Source organism: Pediculus humanus, genomic scaffold (assembly GCF_000006295.1).
Source record: "Pediculus humanus corporis 1103172107679 genomic scaffold, whole genome shotgun sequence".
Classification (NCBI taxonomy): Eukaryota; Metazoa; Arthropoda; class Insecta; order Psocodea; family Pediculidae; genus Pediculus; species Pediculus humanus.
In genome coordinates, this window is record NW_002987288.1 from 402,061 (window position 1) to 426,729 (window position 24,669).

At 26.6% G+C, this 24,669-nt stretch overlaps 6 protein-coding genes across 6 annotated transcripts in view; 2 read left to right on the forward strand and 4 right to left on the reverse strand.

Annotated features, from left to right (window-relative positions):
- Positions 1 to 277: 277 nt before the first annotated feature.
- Positions 278 to 939, forward strand: Phum_PHUM298000 (uncharacterized protein; the record flags this gene model as incomplete). Its single annotated transcript, XM_002427095.1, has 3 exons — positions 278 to 432; positions 514 to 598; positions 724 to 939. The coding sequence occupies 3 exons, from the start codon at positions 278 to 280 to the stop codon at positions 937 to 939; spliced, it is 456 nt and encodes a 151-aa protein (XP_002427140.1).
- Positions 940 to 1,334: 395 nt separating this feature from the next.
- On the forward strand, positions 1,335 to 3,890 carry Phum_PHUM298010 (mitogen-activated protein kinase ERK-A, putative; the record flags this gene model as incomplete). The annotated part of the gene is made up of 11 exons (XM_002427096.1): positions 1,335 to 1,462; positions 1,692 to 1,767; positions 1,843 to 1,953; positions 2,026 to 2,166; positions 2,245 to 2,434; positions 2,523 to 2,637; positions 2,719 to 2,817; positions 2,912 to 2,984; positions 3,132 to 3,229; positions 3,347 to 3,452; positions 3,705 to 3,890. The coding sequence occupies 11 exons, from the start codon at positions 1,335 to 1,337 to the stop codon at positions 3,888 to 3,890; spliced, it is 1,323 nt and encodes a 440-aa protein (XP_002427141.1).
- A 174-nt stretch (positions 3,891 to 4,064) lies between these two features.
- On the reverse strand, positions 4,065 to 8,814 carry Phum_PHUM298020 (transmembrane protein 1/tmem1b, putative; the record flags this gene model as incomplete). The annotated part of the gene is made up of 14 exons (XM_002427097.1): positions 4,065 to 4,183; positions 4,277 to 4,399; positions 4,494 to 4,677; positions 4,767 to 4,946; positions 5,032 to 5,262; positions 5,339 to 5,533; positions 5,623 to 5,835; positions 5,953 to 6,205; positions 6,376 to 6,583; positions 6,729 to 6,832; positions 6,914 to 7,146; positions 7,232 to 8,305; positions 8,382 to 8,599; positions 8,790 to 8,814. 14 exons carry the CDS (start codon positions 8,812 to 8,814, stop codon positions 4,065 to 4,067), a joined length of 3,360 nt encoding a protein of 1,119 aa, XP_002427142.1.
- A 1,221-nt stretch (positions 8,815 to 10,035) lies between these two features.
- On the reverse strand, positions 10,036 to 10,741 carry Phum_PHUM298030 (COMM domain-containing protein, putative; the record flags this gene model as incomplete). Its single annotated transcript, XM_002427098.1, has 2 exons — positions 10,036 to 10,544; positions 10,624 to 10,741. 2 exons carry the CDS (start codon positions 10,739 to 10,741, stop codon positions 10,036 to 10,038), a joined length of 627 nt encoding a protein of 208 aa, XP_002427143.1.
- Positions 10,742 to 11,036: 295 nt separating this feature from the next.
- On the reverse strand, positions 11,037 to 13,259 carry Phum_PHUM298040 (mfs transporter, putative; the record flags this gene model as incomplete). The annotated part of the gene is made up of 6 exons (XM_002427099.1): positions 11,037 to 11,231; positions 11,347 to 11,752; positions 11,833 to 11,936; positions 12,018 to 12,316; positions 12,403 to 12,664; positions 13,023 to 13,259. 6 exons carry the CDS (start codon positions 13,257 to 13,259, stop codon positions 11,037 to 11,039), a joined length of 1,503 nt encoding a protein of 500 aa, XP_002427144.1.
- A 3,259-nt stretch (positions 13,260 to 16,518) lies between these two features.
- Phum_PHUM298050 (aryl hydrocarbon receptor, putative) overlaps positions 16,519 to 24,669 on the reverse strand; it is a gene marked incomplete at both ends in the record, with an annotated part of 19,430 nt that continues 11,279 nt past the window's right edge. Inside the window, 6 exons of the mRNA XM_002427100.1 lie at positions 16,519 to 16,585; positions 17,076 to 18,348; positions 18,421 to 18,715; positions 18,801 to 19,010; positions 20,398 to 20,487; positions 22,847 to 22,932. Of these exons, the coding sequence (XP_002427145.1) occupies positions 16,519 to 16,585; positions 17,076 to 18,348; positions 18,421 to 18,715; positions 18,801 to 19,010; positions 20,398 to 20,487; positions 22,847 to 22,932 (2,021 nt within the window). The remainder of the gene's footprint in view (positions 16,586 to 17,075; positions 18,349 to 18,420; positions 18,716 to 18,800; positions 19,011 to 20,397; positions 20,488 to 22,846; positions 22,933 to 24,669) is intronic.

Genomic DNA, 24,669 nt, shown 5'->3' on the forward strand with positions numbered 1-24,669 from the left:
CAATTAAATAAAATAAACTAAAAAGAAAATAATATTGATATTTCTGGGAAATAAGTTTTGTAATTTTTATTACACAAGTATTGAAAATACCATCAGGTAAGTTTTTATGACAAAATCTTAAAGTTTTTTTTGTTTTATAATTTATATTAAGGATCAATTTTGTAATAGTTAAATTATAACGCTTTTAAATATTTTATCTTCTGCCACGGCATGTACTGCATTTAAGTTGATAGGTTAAATGTTACTAAAATAATTCACTTAAGTATCTATTCCAATGATGCAGTCTGATATACCTCAGCAACCACAAGAAAAATTAGATAATATATCCAAAGTAAAATCGCTAATATTGCCTCTGAGAGAGACACTGTCTTTAACTCTCAAAACGGCAGCACAAGCATTGCATCAAAACAGTTTAATAGATGCAGGTTCTACGTAAGTCTATTTATTTAATGTATATTCATTGGCTAAATTTATTTTGTTTTGCATAAATTAAAAAAATTTGTTTTCTTATAGTAAAGGCGTTGATGCTGTAGTTCCAAGGTTTGATAAAAATTTAGAAGAATTTTATTCTATTTGTGATCAAATTGAATTGCATTTAGTAAGTACTTAAGAAAAATAACTTAATGTTTATAATAAAAAATTTTTTTTCCGATTTGTTTAAATTTAAATTTTATTATAAAGGATTTTAAAATAGTTTAATTATTCTATTTTTACTTATTCTAGAAAACGGCTTCAGAATGTCTGTCTCAGGGATCAAGCAGTGCTAGGTATCTTCAATTACCTGTAGCTCCAACTCGCACTGAACCGATTGCTTTTCAGGATGCAAATGTCCTTACTTATCCTCAATATTTAGCCACTGTTAGAACTCAAGTTGCATATGCCAAGGAAATTCATGACAGTTTGACTGCCAGTGCTCAAACAATTGCACCTCCAGAATGAATGTTATTAAAACTATTATTTATTATCTTATTTACTATGTATGATAGTAAATAAGATAAATAAAAGAAATATATAAAATAACTATAATTATTCACATAAGTTTGTGCTGTATTTATAAAATGTAATATTAATTTATATTTAATATTTATTTAATTACCATGATTTTGGAAATAAAAAAAATCTTGTAATATATAAAGTTACTCATATTTTGGCTTAAAAATTTTTTCAAATTACTTTTAAAATTATCAGAAAAATGATTATTTTTTAAATAAGCGCAATTTTTAATTTTGCAGAAATAATCTCAAAAAGTAACAGGATTTGTGGGTATTAGTTTTTGAATGTCGTGTCATTAGATAATATGTTTACATATCGTTGCACTTTAGCTTCAGAAGAAGATGGATTATGATTTTAAATTTAAAACTGCAAATGAAAGAGCAAAAGTTGAAGATTTATTTGATTATGAAGGTTGTAAAGTAGGCAGAGGAACATACGGACACGTTTATAAAGCTAGAAGAAAAGATGGGTAAAATATTTTTTTACTAAATGTGTTACCGGTATTTTTGAATGGTCTTCTTTTTTTTTTTTTTTTTTTAAATTAAATTTAAGCTTTTTACCATGTGATTTTTAATTTCCTGGTTTAATTTTACAAAATGAAATTAACTTAGAATTTAAAGAAGTTGAAAATTAAGTTTTTCAAATGTAATATTTTTAGGTAATTAGTTTAAAATTTAAAATTTTTAAATAAATTCTAGGTCCGATATGAAAGATTACGCTCTAAAACAAATTGAAGGAACGGGATTATCAATGTCCGCTTGCCGGGAAATAGCTGTGAGTTTAATTTTTTAAATAAATTTATTGATTTGTTTTCAAATAATAAGAATTAAAAATTTCTTTTAATTATAGTTATTGAGAGAATTAAAGCATCCAAATGTAATTAATTTAATTAGAGTATTTCTTTCTCACAATGATAGGAAGGTTTGGCTTTTGTTCGACTTTGCTGAACATGATTTATGGGTAAGTTAACAGTTGTGTTGCTAAGTTTGCTTATTAATTTGTAAATTAATTATTGAATAACTTTTTTTTCAGCATATAATTAAATTTCATAGAGCTGCCAAAGCAAATAAAAAACCTGTCATGGTTCCTAAAGGTATGGTAAAATCTCTATTGTACCAAATATTAGACGGAATTCATTATCTTCATTCGAACTGGGTATTGCACAGAGATTTGGTTAGTTTTATTTAGATCAAATCAAGTTATTATTTATTGAAACAAATCTTTTAATTAATTATTTTGTTAAAATTTTAGAAACCTGCCAATATTTTAGTTATGGGAGAAGGTCCGGAAAGAGGAAGAGTAAAAATTGCCGATATGGGTTTTGCTAGGTTGTTTAATGCACCTTTAAAACCTTTAGCAGATTTAGATCCTGTTGTTGTTACATTTTGGTATAGAGCTCCAGAATTATTATTAGGTGCAAGACATTACACCAAAGCTATCGGTATGCAATAATTATCTCTTTTTTTTTTTTTTTTTTTTTGTGTGTAAATCATAATAAATGTAAAGTTATTTAAAATGTTTGATTTTAGATATATGGGCCATAGGATGTATATTTGCTGAGTTATTAACTTCTGAGCCAATATTTCATTGTAGGCAAGAAGATATAAAAACCAGTAATCCTTATCACCATGATCAATTAGATAGGTACACTTATTTAAATCCTTTTCAATTTTGAATATTTTTTTTTTTTTTAAATTAATATTTTTTTTTATATTTATTTATTAGGATTTTTAATGTAATGGGTTTTCCATTAGAAAAAGACTGGGAAGATATTAGAAAAATGCCTGAATACCAAACCTTAGTTAAAGATTTTAAAAAATCAAAGTATGTATTACAAATAAATTTTAAATTTACTTTAAATGTTAATAAATTTTATTTTCAATAACAAATTGTAATAATTTACTTTTTTTTTTTTTAGTTATTCTAGTTGTTCTTTAGTCAAATACATGGATAGACATAAAATAAAACCTGATAGTAAAGCTTTTCATTTGGTGAGTTTTAAAAACTTATTAATATATTTTGTTAATAGATTGCTAAGGAAATTTTATAAATATTAAATATGTTTTTCTTATTATTGTTTATTAATGACAATTTAACAAATTAAGTCTTTTTAAAAAATGGTTTTTGTTGTTTTTTAGCTGCAAAAATTATTGCTCATGGATCCCACAAAAAGAATTACTTCCGAACAAGCCATGCAAGATTCATATTTTAGCGAAGAACCTACACCAACTGCAGAGTAAGAAATTTTTAACTTTTGCAATTTATATCAGAACTTTTAGTTTAATTCATGTTTTGATTATTAATCGTTGAAATGTTTTTTTTTTTTTTTTTTTTTTTTTTTTTTTAATTTAAGTGTTTTCGCCGGATGTATGATTCCTTATCCAAAGAGAGAGTTTTTAACAGACGATGACCAAGATGAAAAATCAGATAGCAAAGCCAGACAAAATGCAGCTGCCAACGTAAGTTATTTTTTTTTGAACATTTAAAAAAAAAAAAAAAAGTTTCTTCGTAAAAGTGTCCCTATGTGAAATCAGTTTAATCATTCAGCTGCTATTAAAAAAAAAAAGTTAGTCACAATCCGATCTACATAATGTAGCCATATTCTATTTCCAGGTTAAAAAAATCGCTATAAACTGGTTCCCAATATATCGAATAAAATTCAATACTCGACAATTATTTTTCAATTGATTTTTTCATATTGTTTTGTTTAGCAGCAAACAGCTCAATCCAATCAATCGGATGGTCCAAATGCTAAAAGAGTACGGTTGCAACCTCCACCGTTGGTGAGCACTTCCCAACAATCTCAGGGTCAGGAGTTTCATCATGTAAATACTCAACAGCAAATGGTATTCACATCGGCAGCCAGCACTCAACAGAGTAATTTTCAACAAAGGTAAGTTTTTTTTTTTTTTTTTTACAACCAATATAACAAAAAAAAAAAAAAAAAAAAAAAAAAAAAACTTTAAAGTTTATGCGCATTATAAATATTTATTTTTTATTTTTTACAAATGAACTGCACATTATATATATTATGAATTTTTTGGTTATTTATACTATCCCGATAGGCTTTATCAGGCATCTAATGTAGGAGCTGGTAATACGTGAACTTGTCGAGATTTGCTGGCACTGTAAACTTGTCCGGGACTGAAAGATTCTAATCTAGGACGATTTATCTCTTGTCTTGTGGAATCTAAAACGAAATATATAATACAATTTTTTTTTTGTATTAATTTTTATTTATATATATTTACTAAATGATTAATCCTTTTAATGTTGTGAATACCTTTGTCGACTGCAGGAATATATTTTGAAAGTCTAACTACTGGCAAGGGAAGGAAACCTTGAGATAATGGCATCACCTCAAGGGTGATGTTTTGCTTTGAGCCTTTATCCAAAGTAATCACACCTTTAAAAAAAAAAATTAATTTTTTCTACTGTTAAGAAATATTATGATCATTTAGGCATAACTTGGTTCTTTGCAAGTGTCGTTAATTCATTACCCGCGGCTCTTCCACACACGGCCCACATCGTTGAATCCGCAATAACTTCATACATTAAAGATATGTCATGGAAATTATTTGTTTCGTACGGTAATACTTCCAAATTCAACTGGCACATTGTCCCGACGCGACAAAAATCAGCTTCTTTTCCAGGTTCTAAATTGCAAGTTACTACAAATAAAGTCTGTAAATAATTTTAAAAAAACGTTAGTATAAGTACAATAGAATAAAGAGCCTGAATAAAAAAAAAAAAAAAATTTGAATAGGAGGAACCTTGTAATTTTGTAAATCAAAATGGCACTTATAATTTCGTACTTCTTGCGGTTTATCGCTATTTTCAATGTGCGGTGAATAATTCATGGAAAAATCAAGTTTTATAACATCTTGAAGATTTTGAAATTTTGATATTTCCAATTCCCACAATAATGAAAGATTTAAACCATTTTCAATAATCTAAAAAAAAAAGCTCAAGGTACAATAATAATAATAATAATAATTTTTTATAATTTGAATTTAATTTCATTTAAAATTTAAATACTTGAGATTGTCCTTTGGAAGTATTTAAAGAATTTATGATGGGTAAATCGGTATTTGTAGCCGTTAATTGAGCAGAAGTTATAACTAATCTACACGAGCTTAATCCCGTAACCGTTACTTGTAAAAATTTTCTATTTAATGCTGTGTGTAGTCTCATGACGCTTTTGAGGGGGGCGCGAAATTTGAAATCGGATGTTATTTCTTCATCGCACCATCGACATAGAAGAACCATCTTTTAATATGATAAATTAATTTATTATTATTTTTCCTACATATATATATATCATCTGTGATTTTAAAAGGACTACCTTATGATTTACATCCGCCGGATCTTTTTCTCTTTGAGGTGGTAGTTTGGCTAATACGTGAAGGGTTAATGTAACGGAATCGAAAGGTTTAACAGACGGTAACGGAATTTCCGCAACGGACGACAATGTCGAATCGTTATCCAAATTATGAGTTACTTCTAAACCTTCTGAACAATTAATTAGCAACGTCGTTCCCTTATCAAAAAAAAAAAAAAATGAAAATATTTTTTAAAAATCGTAACGTTTCACATTTAAAAATACTCTGTTTAAAAATGACAATATACCTCCTTAATGGCATAGCTTCCGGAATGAATGACTAAATTAATAACCTGAAGGAGACCTGCTAATAATTCCTTATCTTTTTGTTTTACTTCTATTGTACTTTTTTCTTTTGAAACAAAAAAATGAGGTGCGGGTGCTGGAACCGAAGTTAATAATTCTAAACCATCAAACAACATTGAAATTTGTCCTAAACGGTTTTTACCCACTTCCTTAGTCTATTATAATTTAAAAATATTTTTTCTTTACAATGTTATTGAAAACGTTTAAAGCTAAATTGTAACGTAAAATTAATGGTATAATAAAAAAATTTCAAACGTGAAAAGGCACATTACCTTCCATTTTACCGTTATTTTATTTACTCCAGGATTCAAGGTATAATTATTTGCGGAAAAACAAAGTGAAAAATCTTGACGCATGGGGACTGATATTTTCCTACCCCTTCCGTGACTATCAACCCTCCTTAAAACTTTTTGAGGGGCATCGCAAACAATATTAGCGGCGTTTAAACTCCTATCTTGCTTGTAATTTAACAATTCTATAAGAGGCAATTTTTCGAAAAAACTCGCTGCATCGTTATTACCCTTTCTGAAATTTTATTAAAAATTATAATAAATTATAAGTAATAATGTACATAGTATATAGTAATTTAGTGACAGCGTAGTAGTACATAATTCATAAATAAAACAGTACGCATTAATTATACGTAAAAGATTCGAATTGTAACTATTGACTAAAAATTTTAAAAAATTATTAACCTTCGTCCGGGTATTCTTTCATTTTTACTCGCATCCTCTTTTCCTAAAGATATAGAAACCGATTTGCAATCAATAGGTTCCGGCAATCTACTATTAAATGTTAAAATTGCATCGATTTCGCTTTCTTCTTCTTTTAATTTGTTTACTTCATCAACTGTAATCGATATTACATCTCCAATGTCTTCCAAATTTGATATCAGGCATTTATCTACATTTGAAAAAAACTTATCTATAAGTCCTTTTACAATAATAAGTATTTTTTAAAAAAAAATTATTTTCTGTATGCATTATTAATCTGTCGAATGTTTTAAGTTTTATAACTTTTTAATTTATACCTAAAAAAAACTATGTACCTGGAGATATTTTTTGTAGGGAATCTGTAAACTTGTGAAAATATTTCAGCCTAACATCAAGGTCTAAATTAGAACTAGCTATAGCAGCACAACTTGTTACATATCTGTAATAAATAAAAAAAATAATATTAATTATTTAAAATAAGTACAAATAAGTAGTTGTTTTAAATTATTTAACGACCTACTTTACATCAATAGGGAATGATTCGCAACATTCAACAATTTTAAGTTGAGTATCAGCAGCTAAAGTTGGCCAATGATCGTCTAGGTAACCACCTAAAGCTGCTGTCAAAAATGTAACAGACTTATCTGGTTCACCTAAAGCCAAATAAAATTTTGCCAAGTCTGCACCCAATAATCTGGCTGATCTCATTCTACCAATGTGCTTAAAAGTAATAAACGAAAGTTCAGACAACTCCTAAAAAATGTAAAATAATTTTTCGTGAATTTAAAATTGTCAATAAGTTCTTTAAATTCTCAATTTTCATAGAAAAATAACTCACTAAAAAAAAATTATTGTATGCATCTTTTGATGAGAGTGCTTCTTTTAATTTATCCACTGGTGTGGGTCCTGATTCAAATGTGCTAGAATCTCCCATACCACTGGATAAATTAACCACAATGTGTAATTGTTCACTTGTAGGTTGTGTGTTGGGAGTTAAACCGCATAATTGACCCAGTTCTTTAAGTTTATCTCTAGCATAAGACCACAGTCCAGCTGCATATAATGAGTAAGCTTCTACTTGAGCAGTGCCATTGTAATTTTCACAAGCATAAAGAACTTCTAAACAAACCAAAAATATCCAACATGCAATTGTGCCTTCAGGAGCAGATACTTCGAGAATATGCAGTTCATTGACACAATTGTGAAGGAAAGAAAGAGCTCTTTGTGCCATTTCCCAAGGCTTTTTTTCTAAGAGTAATAATGAGCACTGCCTTCCAAATAAATAATTACGAAATTGAAGAAGATCTAATTTTGAACATTTAATTAAGTCTCTTTGGCTTTGTGTTACTTTTTGGTTTAAAATAGGTCCAGCCCATTGTTGTAATGGCACTGTAAAACTATTTAACCACTTTGGATTTTCACCTTTTGTAGAGTTTAAAATAAACTGAGTAAATAAGGCATCAAGTTCGTCATATTGAACTAAAGCTTCTTCATACAGTCCCAACATTTCCAAAATCAATGCCAATTCTTCTTGCATTAAAAAATAATTACAAAAACTCCAGGAGGGTTGAGGCCTGCATTCTCTGTTTTTCCTGACCGATTCCTCAAATTTTGAAAGTGTTTTACTAAATGAAAGCAAAAGAAGAACACGAATGCGATTGACTAGACCTCTCCACGATTCAGCTGATTTTGATTCAGATTTGATGGGATGAATAAGTGATATAACTCTATCTCCTTGTTTTATGGCAAATTCTTGACGAATTTTATCAAGTACAGTAGTACGCGGTAATAATTTATTACTTTTTCTAATATCATACACTTCAACTAATATAATCATCCAATCGCCTCCATTAAGAGATTTTTGCCATTGTTCGATTTCTTCCTTAACATTCGATTTGTATGTGTCAAGATCCTACAAAAATTACTTATTTTAAATATGAAATAATTTTGGAAATAATTTATGTTAAACTTAAATTAAATTAGCTAACATTGCATTCAGTCCAATAAGTATGCAGCATTGGTTTGTTCATTAGCTTAAAGTCATCTGATATTGGCACTGGATCTGATGAAAAAGGTATAAATTTAGCTTCAACATGAACAGTCTTACTTATTCGTCCATATGGACGTTGCCATTCTGCTGCTTCTTTTGGTAATGCCTCAACAAGAGCTGCTTCTAAACCTTGAAACAAATTTATGTCTCCTGCATCTGTCAAAATGCAAAGTTGATATCACAAATTTTTTAATTACTGTATTATTAATAGTAAGAATGAAATATATCAATGAAAAAATAATAAAGTATAAACAAAAAATTTTGTGTTCTAATAAAATGAATAAAAATTTTTGTTCAATTAAGTGTTTTTAAAACGTAGGGGCGTTAATGACATTTAAACACTTACAGGTAATTATAGGTTTACTGTCCATATTGCACTATTGTACTAACTGACTGTTAATTTTAATTGTTATGCATTTCTAATTGAGCAAAATTAATATATTTATATATTGTACTTTAACATTATTTACAATTGAATAAATTACTTTATGAATATTGGTATTTAAAAATGAATGATTACACGTATTCATTTTCGGCTAAATAATTGTGTGAACAGAAACATACACATAGTAATTTTAATTAATTATTTCAAAAGTAGCAAAAATAAATGAAAACCGGAATCATATCAATTAAAAAAAAACACTTTATAATTATACGAGCTAAATATATCAAATAAAAATTCTAACGTAAATATACAAAAAAGATTCCATCTTTAATTTTTTTTACATTCCGAATTCACGCGGTGAATTTTCTATTTACACTTCTATCAGTACCTTTAATTTTATAAGTCAAATTTTTTTAAAATTGGAAGCCTTTACTTTTAAAAAATTTTCCATTGTAAAAATATTTTTTAATTGTGTTTCAAAATTTTACAACTTTTGCTGAAATTATTAGTAATAATCCTGTTAATAATTCAAATTTTTTTAAAAATTTATTGATGTATCATATATTTATTACATTTAGAATATTAGCAAAAGTTTTTTTTAAATTAGTTATTTTAAAAATTATTTAAATTTTTTCAAGTTTTTAAATTAAATTGAAAATAAACTTGTAGTTCTTATATTATGTTTTTAAATTTACTGCCTGCATATAGTAAAATGGTGATCATATTGTGAATTTTCAGTTTTTAATTTAAATGTGTAATATTTATTTCGACACATTTCTTAGTCAAGATTTTAATTAAAGTTTTAAGCAATCTTGCGAACAAAAAAAGAGAACAGGAAAAAAAGGTAAAATTTTTTTAACTATAATTTATTTCTAATTAAAAATGAGGTTAATGGTTTTCTTTTCTTAAAAAAAAAAAAGGATTTGAAGTCAGCTTAAAGCTAAAATAAAACAATTTTCTAATTAAAAGTAATCTTTATTATTAGAAATTTTCATAATTTTCTATTTACACTTATTATGCATACATATAAATAATGATATAGTAAACTATACTTTATACAAAACTGTTTTGTTAAATTCTGAATAATAATTTTTTTGCTTCATTTGTAAATAATACAATACATTTTAACTTATCACACAATGTACTCGTAATATTACTGTTTTAATTTTTATAAGAAATTATTATAAAATTTGCAAATGGAAAAATTTTACGTTTTAAAAACATTTTTTTTTTCAATATATTGAATTTCTTTCAACATTGAAGCTACATAAAATCTTAATTGCTGAAATTTGGCTATACTGACTTCAAAAGTTTCATTTTCTCCATTATCTAAATTAACTTGAAAAATTATAACAGTATCTAATGATTTTGCTAAAAAATTTGAAGACAGCGTAATATCAATCCTCCAATTAAAATTTTTCAATTTATGATAGTATGGAGTACCGAATTTAGATTTGCTACTATACAGATCAGGTTTACTTTCCAGAAAAACTGATATAAATCTTGTACAACATTCATCAGAAAATTTAAGTTCTTTTAAGCTTTGCTTAAGATCATTTTCTTTAACTGCATCAGATGGCAATCGAAGGATCGCTTGAATTAACATGAGAAGTCCACAAAATAAATTATCACCATTTTCAGTCAAATCTAATTTTCTTAATAAGTTGTCCAAAGCTTTGTTAGGAATCGATTTTTTTTGGATAACATCAAAAACAACTGAAAAAAATTGTAATCTTAAAAAAAAATTAATACGAATCTTACACAAACTTATACAAAAAGGTTAAATTAATCGTACGTTTAAGAAGTGGATTTAAAGCTGTAACCGGAATGTCAGGTATTATTTTTGATAATAAAATTACACCTTGAGGTATTTGCTGGTTTTGATAAATAAGATTTTCTAATACTGAAGTCATTTTATTAATTTTAATTACATGACCCAAACAAAAAATTATTACTGTCAAATTAATAACAATACATTTACTTAAACATTAGTCAGACGTGTAAATAGAATTAAGTTCGATGTAGTGGCGACAAAAAGTTTTAACTAACTATGACTTTTTCAATACGCATTTTAAAAACGGTTTTTTGTGATTTTATTAAAAAAATTGTGCATTTTAATGTTTTTATTTTAAATTATGATATTTAAATAGGATTTGCATTTATGTAGGACTTGTAAGGTAATTTTAATACATTAAATTAACTTATTTATTAAAATTTTCTTCTATCTTTTCTTTTTAATTTTAAAAACTCCCACATTTTTTCTTTTTCTCCAAAAACTTCGCCATCTTGTAATGTAGCAGGTAGATCTTTGCCCAACGTTTCTGGTAAATACAGGCAAAAAATAGCTCCGGTTATTGAAAGAACTCCTAATATTATTTGAGGGGTAGCAATCCAAAAATTGCCCTTAAAATAGAATAAGAATTATCGTTCATTATATTAACATTAAGAATTTAGAGAATCAATATTTTAAAGTAAAATATCGAATATAATTACTTTTAAAAATCAGTTATTTACGTACCAAATATAATATTTGCGAACTGAAAAATGTTGCCGCGTAACCAACAGCGTGCATCACCGCAAGTCCTTGTCCTCTAACTTGAGTAGGAATCAATTCTGCAGCATATTGAGTACCTGAATTATAGGCTATGTTTACCGAAAACCGTCCGAATAGACCAACAATGGCAGCTATAAAAACTACTTTTTTACAAAAAACTAAAACGCTTCCCTGTATAAAATTAAATAATCCAGTAAGGAGTAAAAATAATATGGCCAAAATTTTACGTCCTAATTTATCTTGCCAAATTAAAATTGTAATGCATGAGGGTAATATCGATGCCGATGTTATTGTAAAAACCGTAAAAGGATCCAAACCTAATCCTTCAATATTTCTAGAAATTGCATCGTAACAAAGACTTAGAACTATTCTAAAATAAAAAATATTTTTCCATTAAATAATTTAACACTTAATAATTTTTTAGAAAAAAATTTAAAAAAAATTTCTTACGTTTTAAAAATTAAAATGAATGTTTTACGTCTTAATTTAGGAGTTTTAAAAAGGTCCCATAAACTTGATTTTCTCACAAATGTTTTATTATTATTGACAGTAGACTAAAAAATAAATTTTTAAAATTAATAATAATTATTAGAAATATTAGTTTAAAAAAAAATTATTTTAAAAAAAGGAATTACTTTAAAATGTTCTAATAAATCCGATGGGATTTTTTTCTTATTAATACGAGCAACTTTTTTAAAACAAGTCATGGCATCATCAGTTCTTCCCACACTAAGCAACCATTGTGCACTTTCCGGTATGAAAAAACAGGATAGGGGAATAATCAGGCTCGGTATAGATATGCTTAGTAAAAAAGTTCTCCAATTTTTTGTCAAAACTGCCAACCAAGGAGTTATCATACATCCTATACAATACCATAATCCAATACAAAAATTCAAACCGAAAGTTCTCATACTGGGTTTAACATATTCCATAACTTAAAAAAAAAATTAATAACTTATTTAGTGAAAAAATTAACGATTATTTTTTTAGAAAAAGAAATTTTTTTTTTTTTTTTTTTACCTATAATATACATCATAAAAAAATTAGAATCTGATGCCAAACCGGAAATAAATCTAGCTATGCTTAAATTCCATATATTAGGATTTAAATAAACCGTCAATAAATTACCAAATACGGCCAATATGTTAGCTATGAATAACATCGGTATTCGTCCGTATATATCAGAAAGAGAACCTAATATTAGAGTACCTATTACTGAACCTATAAAAAATGTTGATTGAACGAAAGCTGATTTCCATCCATTTTCACAAATCCAATTAAGCTAAAAAAAAAATTTTTTTTAAATGTAATTAACAATCGATTCTTATTCTAAGGGCATAAATTAGTTTAAATTTAAAGGTTTGACATGAATAAAACCATTGACCTGACATTGTCTGTGTGTGTGTACTTGCTTTTAAATATGTCAGGGAAAACCGATTTGACATTACAAAAAAAAAAATTTTTAATTAATTTAAAAAAAAAAAACAAGCGCGCGCACACATAAACTTTAAATATATATAATTATATTTATTTGACGTGAATATTTTTAATATTTTGAATAATTTATATTATAAAGAAATTAGGTGGTAAAAAAAAAAATTGCCTTTTAGGATTTTTTTAAAAAAAAATGTTTTGCTTACCTCACTAGTTAACGTTTCGAATTCCCAATAGAGAAAATATGAATTTGTTGAATTATGAATGAAATCATTTTCTGTTGAATTTGTTTCATAACACGAATGTTTAGGTGTTATAGTTATGAAAGTTTGAGAAAAATAATGAAACGATGCAAAAATATTAACTAAACTAAATAATGATAATAAACACCATTGAGCAGGTCCGAAATTTCCACTATATTTTAAAATTTCGTCTACCGTCATTTTTTTTTTATAGTTATTGAATAATTACTTCCGCTTGTAAAAAAAAAAAAAACTTACGATGCACTTTATGAAAAAAAAAACAGAAAAAATTAGTTTTTCCCCATCGCATTTGAATTAAAACTAAAAAATAAATTTTTAAACGACGGTTATTACATAAAAAAAATTTTTTTTTTTTTTTTAAACAAACAGATTTTTTTTTTTTTTTTTCGTTTCTGCATACCGTTCTATAATTTTTTAACTAACTGAAACGTCTGTGCTTTTTTTACCTTGAAAAAAAAAAAAAAAAAAAAAATTTAGTTCTTACCTTACAAGAACTTATTAAATATTCTCTTATTTTACCTTTGACGACAATTATTGTTTGTCTATTAAATCGATATCGAATTTAACCTCCCCCCCCCAAAAAAAAAATTACTATTAAAACATTGATTTTAGAAAAGGTAAAAAGTACTTTTAAGGAAAGTAATATCAAAGGCATAATTTTAAATAATGTGTAAATGACTTCCGACGACCCACCCTGCCCTGACATTGAATTTAATAAGTTTTTTTTTTTTGTTATTATCATTATTCAAATAGAGTAAAAACTAAAAAAAAAATCAAATGCGTTTGTTTGTTTGTTTGTTTGTTTTTGTTTTTATCGTTTGAAAATCACAAAATTGTTACGAGCACATTTTAAAATTACGTTAAACGATTTTTATTTATTTATTTTTTTTAAAAAAAAAAAAAAAAACGTTAAATTTATTTAAATAGGTCAAATCCTTCCTGTCGGCTAAAATAATTTCATAATTATCAAGTTCAATAATAATAATAATAATTAAATTAAATTTAAGTTTTAAAAAAAAAATCGATAAATTTCTCTTTGTTTGTTTTGAATTTCGAAAAAATTCATTAAATAAATAATTATTTATTATTATTTATTATTTAAATTACAATAAATAATTATTTGTTAATTATATCGAATTTTTATTTGTTTTAAAAATTTTTTATTTAAGGTCAAAACGATTGTTACGTAATCTCGCGTGACTGAATATACATAAAAAAAATTTTTTTTTTTTTTTTTCATTATTTTTCGGGGGGCTAATTTTATTTTTTTATTATTATTAATATTTTTAATTTTTCGTGTAACGGTATAAATATTATTATTAGTTAATTAATTTAATTGGTTTAAAAAAAAAAACGGGAGAATGCTGGGAATATTTGTACTCGTATGGGTACTTACTTGAGTACTTGAGTTTTCCACGATAAGACCGTTTGATTATTTTATGATTAGTCACGTGTAAAAAATTTTAAATCATATTTAATTTACATCGTTTTATTTGTTAATTAAATTGTTATTAATTAATATAAGTTTCCGTTATTTTAACGTACATTTAATTTATTAATAAAAAAAAAGTGGGGGGGGGAAATAGAAATGATAAATAATAAATAAATAAATTATTTTAATTAATTATATTTCACTAAACAATTTGTATGATACAATTTTAAAAATCATCGTTGAATTATAAATAAATGCTAAAGTTGAACATAATTAAATATACAATTTGAACGAGTAGTAGTACTAGTAGTAGTAGTATTAATAGTAGTAGTAATTTTTTTTTATTAAGACTAGAAAAAAAATTTATTAACTTTTCACGAGATTTTTTATTTTTTTGCAATTTCCGGTTGGTATAAAATTTCTCGTAGGATAAAATAATTGTTATCATACCTTTTGAATATTATTATTATTTATCAATGACATAAACTTATCAAAACTAAATTAATACATAAATTAATAAGACAATTATCACAGAAACACAAAAAAAAAAATAGTAATAATAATAATAATAATAATACGATAACAATAATTTTTTATTATTAAATTATTTACATAATAATAATTATACTATTATTATTATTATTATTATTATTATTAAATTGATTATTTATTTTTTAAAAACTGAAAATTTATTCGCGTGAAAAAAAAATTAATAAACAACCAAATTATTATTATTATTATTATTAAAAAATTAATAGATTGAAAAAAAAATTTTTTTGGATGTGATAAAATTATTTATTGACGTCATTCGTCTATTATTATTTTTTTTTTTATCAATCAAATTAATAATTTATGTATTTTATTCTTATCAGTTCATACCTTGTGATATTTTACATTTAAAAAATGATAATGATAATGATAAAATTGCTAATTTTTTATTGGCATATCTAAAAAACTATGTATATACATACATATATTTTGTATATGGCAAATTAAATTTATTAATAATGATAATAATAATAAAAGTTATTAATATTTCATTTCTAATTTATTAATTTATAAATAAACATTTATTAAGTTTCATGTTGCTTGTTTTTCAATAAAATTATTACGTCACGTTATTAATTATTAATAATAAATAAAACTCGTGTAATTTTACTTGATAAATTCTGACCGATAGTTTATTTATTGTTTTGGTTTTTGTTTTTTGAAAATGAAAAAACGTTAAAAATTAATGATAATAATAATAATAATAAAAGTTTTTGCCATTTATTTATTTACTTATTAATGGCACTCATATTGTTACGTCATCAAACACAATTATATTATATATATTTATAACGTCACAAATACATAAGTCTTAAACTAAAAATATTTATTCATTTCATAAATCGACCATTAAAAAAAAAACAAATAATAATAATAATAATAATAATAATAATAATAATTAAAAATTAAATTGGCAGTTATTAAAACGAATCGTATATTATACTTTATTTATTAATTTTTTTTTGAGTCTTTAAAGCCAACTTGCAATTTAAATGAAAATAAAATAATTATATTTAAAAAGCGTGTTACTTAAGCTAAAATTTATTATTATTATTATTATTTATTAAAAATTAAAAATACAATTAAAAATTATTGTTTTTACTTTAATAATTATGTATTGAAATAAATAATATGTATGTATATATATATAAATATTTTGACTAAATTTTTCACCCTGTTAAAGCTGGAAATGAAAATTTTTGTTATGTGGAAAAGAATTTTTATTTAATTTCCCCGATTGTAGTCGAATTGCCCAACCTGGAAAAAATAAAAAAATTTTGATAATAATGATAATAATCGGTTTTTTTAGCATAGGTTATCATCTTAATTAATTATTTAATAGTTTTATGTGAGCAGACGATGACATATAATAAATAATTATTAGTATTCTATGTCGCGATTATGAAAACATTACAAAAAAAAAAATAAACTGACCTCACTGGTTGAGCAATGTGTTGGTCACCTCAGAGATGGACAGCAAAGGACTCCGGTCCGATTTATCTGGGGGTACCCTCCGGGTTCTGATCTGGAACCAAAATGTCATAAACGTTTTTTAACTTTATTAAAAATAATATCTTGTGAAAATAATATTATTAATAATGAAACCTGTTTAAAAATGAAAATTTTTTTTATTTGATAGGGCCAATGTTTATCTTGTATAAATAAATAAAAATGCACCACCAGCACAAACATAAATGGTAAAATGTTAATTATGTGCATTTAATCAAAGTGAATTTGATATTATTTTTTTAAATTTAAAATTTGTTGACGTTTCGTTTTAATAAAATTTAAAATAAATAATATTGCGTAATATTAATTATTTAAATAAGTGAATAAATAAATTTTGTTAATTTGATTACTTACGTGAAAATTTACGTGTGCGATTTAAATATGTAAATACTTAATTAAATTTCTATTTGATTTTTAGCAAATAAAAATAATTGTGCCAAAGTGCGTTTAATGCTAAAAAAAAAAAAAAATTGAAAAAAAAATGAAAAATAAAAGTGTTGACTCACTGGGTTGCGTGATGGTGGTACGGTGTGTAAGGGTAATACTGGTGATACTGGTACTGATGGTGCTGGTGGTATACCTCTCCAGCAGCAGGATCTTGGTAACGCTTCGGACTGGCTATTCTTGTCGGACTGATCGGTTCTCCTTTTCCTAAACTGCTTTGCCACTTGCATGTACCATCTCCCGTCGAATTCATTTCAGCCAAAGATTTGAGTGGATCTACTCCGCTTTCAGGTCCGTACGAAGTTCCGTTTGTTAAAGATTTATTTGGAGTGGAGCGATTATTTGATCCTGTGCTACCCCACATGAGAACAGTTTGCCTTTCTTGTGCCGCGGTCGGTGAATAATGCATGTGACCGGTGACATCAGTCTTCATATCGTCTATTTTAGGAGTTATTATACCATTTGTGGTCGTCGTTGGGGAAGATCCTGCCGAATTCGACGCAGGAGATTGTTTTGCAGGGGTTGTTGCTGTCGTATAATGTTTTCCTAATGATATATCACTAGTCATGACGTATCCCGTCGAGTCTAAACATCTCGGACTCGATACCACGTAGCCTCGAGCATCGACGACTGTTGTGTATTTACTTTGGTCTAAACTTTGACAAGGATCTTTTGCCAAAACGGGAGTTTCATAAGCTGGCAGGAAGCCATTATAAGGTGTTGAATAATCTGGATAGTAGCTTCTTGTTGCATATTGGTGAAAAAGTTCTCCGGTAGAAAGAAAACGATTATCGACGGGATAAAGAGAATGTTGAAAATTACTAGAAACGGTGTGACCCATGTAACTTGTATCCGAATATCCTGTCGTATAAACGGGATTTAGATTTGAGTAAACAGTTTCAGGTGGTGGAACATATTCTACAGTGGTTGCAGGGCTAGTCGTTGTTACTGTTGGAGTAGTTTGCGATTGAATTTTACGTTTTGTTCGACAGGTAGATAAAAAGTCTCTAAGTTGCGTTTTATAACGTCGATTCACTCTTTGAGGTGTAGTTGTTGTTGTTGTTCCACTGTTCGGAGATGATCCGATTAACTGATCAGAATCTGAAAAATAACTGTTGGACAGACCGGCATCCAAATAACTAACTTTAAAATCCATCGTTCTTTTTCCTAATAAATCTCGTCCTTCTTCTTCCATTAACGGTCTGTGAGTGCTTATCACAAAGTCCGGTTTAGAATTTTTGTACACCAATCTAGAAGACGTTTGCAACCATTGCCATTGACCATTTTGAGTTTGAAATCTGTATGCTATCATGCCAGAAGCTCCGGTTTTTAAAACTAAAAAAAAAAAAAAAAAGACTTTTACAAAAAAAACAGCGAAAAAAAAAAAAATTTATTTTGGTAACTCACGTTCTTGATGAGCACTCGCTACGTAGGCAAGATCATCATAATGTACCAAATCGTAGCCCCCCATATTAGCTAATTCAGCATCGGAATACCCTAAAAGCATTTTTCCTCTTTGATCCATTGAAACAAGTGCTAAATCCAATTTATGTTTGCTTTTAAACATGACTTCTTTTTGCGGAACTTCTAAAAGAGATGGAGGTCCAAATGGTGTGCAAATTGCAAAAAGTGCTAAAGGAGGCTCTTCCGTTTTTCTATTTTGTCCGTGAAGAATTTTTATTCTACCCCTTATATCTAACCTCTAAAAATCAAAATAACCTCACGATTAATTAACAATATCACGTCGTTTAATTTTTTATTACTTAAAACCATGTAGGAATGATTACCAAAAAACCAGAAGTGTTATCCAAAAGACATCTAAATCGTACTGTAAAAGATCTTTCAAGTAAATGATAATGTTCTGGTGATAATGCTTCTCCCAATCCCATACTTCCGCTATCGGGTGGAAGAAAAGAATTCCATAAAAGTTGTCTCTGTAATTCTTCACGATCTTCCGAATGAACGAGTTCGTAAACAGATTGATGTACAATATCAGACTGGAGAAACAAAACAAAAAAAAAAAATTTCCAAAAATAAGATAAACAATTTTGATTAATTAAAGGTAAAAAAAAAAAAGAGGAAGATTAAGGGTCTCTTTTTAGATAGTCGGGGAGCGTGGCAGCACACAGGGTCGGAACGACGTTCAAGCGTCCGGTTTAGCGTCCAGCTGGTATTGCTGAGGCATGACGCCCTTGGTTTTCATATTACTCGGATATTTTACATTTGATGGGTTCCTTTTGTTTGGTTTTATTAGCCACGACCTCATGCATAGCACCACCATCAATGATTTGATTTGCCTCATTGATTTTTAAATTGCCCAAAACAAAATAAATAAATCTGAGTGGTTTTTTTTGCAACCATACAATTTTTAAATCATTTTATTTCTTATCATTTATTTTATTTCTTATCATTATGAACGATTATTTTCCTTATGTATTTTAATAATAACGAATTCTTTACTACGATCGCTAATGCATGAATGAACGCGTTAATGTTTTTTTTTTTGTTGCTTTTCTCACGTGAGTTTTTTTTTTTTTTGGTAAAAAATAAGTTTTTGTTTTTTTTTTTTGTTTAACGATGATTTGAAAAATTATTATTTTATGAGTTCGTGTGTATGTTTTTCAATCAGAAAAAAAAAAAAGTGTTGAGTGAACTAAAAACCTGTTGCCCATGTTGTTGCCCCATTCGTGAGTTAAGGCATTGTTCTAACACGCCAATTTTTTTTTTTCTCTCTCTCTCTCTCTCTAATATACTCCTAGAGGATGATCATCATTGTTTAAGAGTTGCCTTACACGATATTGAAACATTACACGACAATCATCAGCTGATCAAAATCATTTGTTTTCGTGATCACCAATTAATAAAAACGTTTCACGCGACAATGCGTTTTCAAAACATTGTAGAAAAAAAAAAAATTTTTTTTTTCAGTCTACACTACTAGTAATAATATTATTATTATTTTTTGTTAAAAAATGATGATCGTTTTGTACTGTTTTGATTTGAGTATACGGTAATCATTTCCGTTTCCGCTCTTAATGAATAAACAAACAAATGGAAAAAAAGGGAAAACATTTTCGGTATTTTGTAGTGACGATAAAATTAAAATAATTTTCAAATAGAGTCATAATAATTTTTTTTTTTTTTTTTTAAATTCAATTCATTTCCGTTTCCTATAAACATTGTTGTTACACGCGTAAAAAAAAAAAAAAAAAACATTTACTAATCGACCAACAACAATCTCTCATTAATTAATTATTTCTCCCGATTGTTTTAAACGTAATTACCGCAAAAGAATTTATTCGCGGAAATAAAAAATTAAATAAATAAATAATAATAATGATAATTTTTACAGGGGTAGGTGTAAAATGACGATGAATTACGTACCTGATGGAAGCCTAGGTAACTTTCGATGCTGTGTGTAGCAAAGAAAACTTCTCCTTCACATGACAAAATAAGGAGGAAACCATTTAAAGCCTAAAAAAAAGAAGAAAAAACGCCGCCCCCACGACAGCGTAAGTTTTATTATTATTATTATTAGTATTATTACGATTTTTTGACATTGTTTGTGTTTTGAGTATTGTAATCGGAAAAAAAAACTTAGGGGTAAAAAAAAATTTTTTTTTTTAAAACTTTTTAAATAGGGTGCATAATAATCAAAATGGAGATTTTAATAAAGTTTTGTGTACGGGGATATTTTTACAAATCGTTTTGAAAAGTTTTGCAAATTTTCTTAAGTTTTATTGGATAAAAATGTCGGAAAGGGAGGAGGATAAATTTTTTTTTTTCACACAGAAGAAAAAATAAAAAAATTATCGATTGACCTGGATTTATAAATTCTAAAATTGCACACACATAGAAAACAAAAAAAAAAAAGGAAAAGAGCAGACTCAATTATTTTATTTTTTCGTGGTTGTTTGTACCGAAAAAACAAACAATTTTTTTTTTTTGTTTTAACGACGACAACAACAACCCTTGAAGTGTTGTTGTCTGTCATATTATTTTCTTTAAAAAATTATGTAATTATCTAAATAATGGAGAAGCTAGAAAATCAAGTGGGATAATAGCTTTTCTCTCTCTCACATTTTGGTTAAGGACATCAAAGGTTTCTTTTTTTTGAATGACTCAATGGTGGTTAATGAATCTTACTATGATATTTTTAAGACTCTCCATCTCTCTCTCTCTCTCTCTCTTTTTTAACCTAATGGAGTTATAATAAGTCTATGGATTCTAACCTTGCGGGAAATTGATGAGATCGAGACAAAAAAACGACTTTTAAAAAAAATAATAATACTAAATAATATTACGTAACAAATTTTTTAATATTATTAATTGTTTAAAATTTTCGTATTTATTTAATTAATTATAAATTAATTAAAATAATTAGGTTAATAAATTTTTCTCAAAAGGAAACGCGATTTTAAAATGAACGCATAAAGTTTGCCTATGTTTTTTTTTGTTTAAAAAAAAAAAAACAAAATGGAAGAAAATTTAAGGGATAAAAAAAATTTATATTACGTATTTGCCCTCTGGGAGGGAGGGAGGGGAGGGGCGTCGGTAATTTTCGGTAGTTTGCCACAAATTTTTATTACGGTTATTATTAATTTACATTTGATGAAAACGTGGTCCGGTTCAGCCTCTTTCGTTTTTTTTTTTTTTTTTTTTTTCGGTAAAAAAAAAACTACGAAATGTAATTTTATTACGATTTATGACGGCATTATTATTATTATTATTATCATTTTTCTTTTTAACAAAAAAAAAAAGAAAAAAGTGAAATTGATATTTAATTATTATTAAGAGTGAGGTTGGTTGTTAGAAATTGGAACAAAATGGTACCGAATATTAAAATTTATATAATGAAAAAAGTAAAAAAAAAAAAATTTTGTTCCGGTTATAAAAAAAAAAAAAAAAAAAAAAAGGAAATTAAAGTTTCAAAGAGGAAAAAAAAAGAAAAAAGGGGAAAAAAAGAGGAAAAATTACAAGAAAAACATTCTTAAATTTTTTTCCACGACGAGTTCGGTGTACTAACGGTTAAGGGTTGTTGTATACTTTCGTTCGGGGGGAAAGAAGGAGGAGGGGGGCGGAGGTCGAGTAAAGAGAAAAAAGGGATCGAGACTAGAATGAAATCAATACGGTGTCGGTGAAAATAAAAGAAAATTAACATTGTCATTATTTTCATACGATAAAAAATGTTTTCTTACAATTTTTTTTTGTGTAAGAGCTGGAAATCTCCCTATAATACCGACCGTGCCAGGTGGAAAGGTATCCCGGTGCCCCTTTTTACTCGTCAATTTAACCTCTGATGTCTATCAGAAAAACTAGAACTTTTTTTTTTTTTTTTTCCTTTTTTTCCTTTTTTTTTTTAAGGGTAATAAAATATTTATAACTTTTAGCCTTTCCTTTTAAATCCAAGAAAAAAAAAATTTCGTATATTATTATCATTATCAGTATTCAATGAAGAATAAATATTGGGGGTGGGGGGGGCGACACGGGATTCTGTAGTTAAAAGAGATAAATGAATCTAATCGATGATACCGTGATTAAGGTTATTAACAAACGATTGCGTTTCACACGTGAACTTGATTTTTTACTATTATATGAATGAATGAAACACATTTTATTTCATATATATTTTTTAGTTTTGCCCTTGTTTTAAACAACAACAATCAAACAAACAAACAAACAACCGAGAATTTGTTAGCGTGTAGTTTAACCGTAAGGAATAATTCAACCGTACATGCATGTCTGCGAAAAAATTTTTTAACAAAAAAAAAAAAAAAACGAGTTAAATATCTTCTTATTACGCATAAATCACACGTGAATTATCTTAACAAACCTGAAGGAACATATCACCGTCCAAAATGTTATGATCTAATGTTGTTAATTCTCTATGCCTATACTGATGATCGTGATGAAGGTCATCTTTATCTTTCATGAGAACAACTGAAACGAAAAAAAAACATTTTTTTCTTTATTAATGTGGAAGCAAAATAATATACGGATTATGATAGTTCCTTTTACCTTTAGGGCAATTATAAAAGGTTCGTACATTCTCCCTCCTCCCCCCCCAAAAAAAAAGAAAATCGTGGATGGACGGACGGGGGCGGGGGGAAAATCGTTAAGGAAAAATATAATATCACATAAAATCATATACAAAACGAATCATTAATGTAAAAAAAAAAAAAAGAAAAAAGTAAAATTATTTAAATTATAGTAGAATGGTCAATCAAGAATTGGGGGGTAAGAATTATCAACCCCAAAGGCTTCTGTGCCTTTTACGAACACAATAACAGATTTTAAATTTTTAAGGGATGGACGGGAAAAAAAAAAAACATTTTATAAATTTTTAATATGCAATCGTATTATTATTTTGTGGTTTTTTTGATTATTACCGATATGTCCATCGTACCTTAAATTTTCAGGTAGCTTCTTATTCGTTTATTAATTTATTACAATGTTACCAACGTGTTAGAATAAGAAAAAAAAAATTTAATCGTCAATAAAATTAGTTGTTTTAAAATTTATTGTTTAAAAATTATCACAAATTTGCTAGCGTTAAAAGCAACCCGAATAAAAAAGTAAATTTAATAACTCAATTTGTTATTTTATTCGATTTAACGAATTAATTTTTATAATAATTACTTTTTTTTATAAAAAAAAAAATTACTCGTAGCAAAAAGAAAAAAAAAATGTGAGAAACGAGTGGGAAAATTTTTTAACTGTTTTTTTTTTTTTTAATTAAACGACGACGACGACGACGACGACGAAAAAAATATACCTCACACATACGATAATAAAAAAAATAAAATAGATGCAAAAGGATTTTGGTGGGGGGAAGGGAAGGAAGGGAGGGTGGGTTGGGGGGATATTATCAACGTAGAAAAACCCATTAAGAATTAAAATTATTAATAATAATAGTAAACTTTTTAAGTCTTTACAATGAACGTTCTCCATCTTTTTTTTGTTTTATACACCTAATTTCCATTTATAGAAACATCAAAACCGTATCATTATTTGAACTAAGTTTTTTTTTTTTTTTTTTTTGTTAAACATTTAAAATTATATATTTTGTTTAAAAAAAAGTAAACGGAAACCATAATCAAAATCGGATGAAATAGATAATCAATGATTTTCTCTTTTGAATTTTTAATAAATATATATAATTTATATTAATATTACTTATAACTTTATATATATATATATATATATATATTTATAAATTACCCATTTATATTCGGTCGATTTAGTTTTTACGTTTATTTTTTTCATTTATTATTAATCATTAATTGTTTATATACCGACATTTTATTTATTGAATGGTAGCAAATAAAAAAAAAAATTAAAAGGTGGGGAAGGGCGTCGTTTTGTCTCGAGGGGTAATAAAAAAAAAAAATGTCTAAAACGTTTTAATAAATAAGAATTTTAAAAAATCTTATCGATCGTATAATATACGTGATAAACGTTTGGAATTATTATTATTATTATTATTATTATTATTATTATTATTATTATTTAATTAAATTATCAAAATTATTATTAATGGTTGATTTATTTATTATCGATTTGTTATTAATTTTTGTTTTTTTTTAAATGTCTGACGTCATTATGACGTAATTTTCTTTTTAAAGGGAAAGTTTTGTATCTTTTTGGAATATGAGA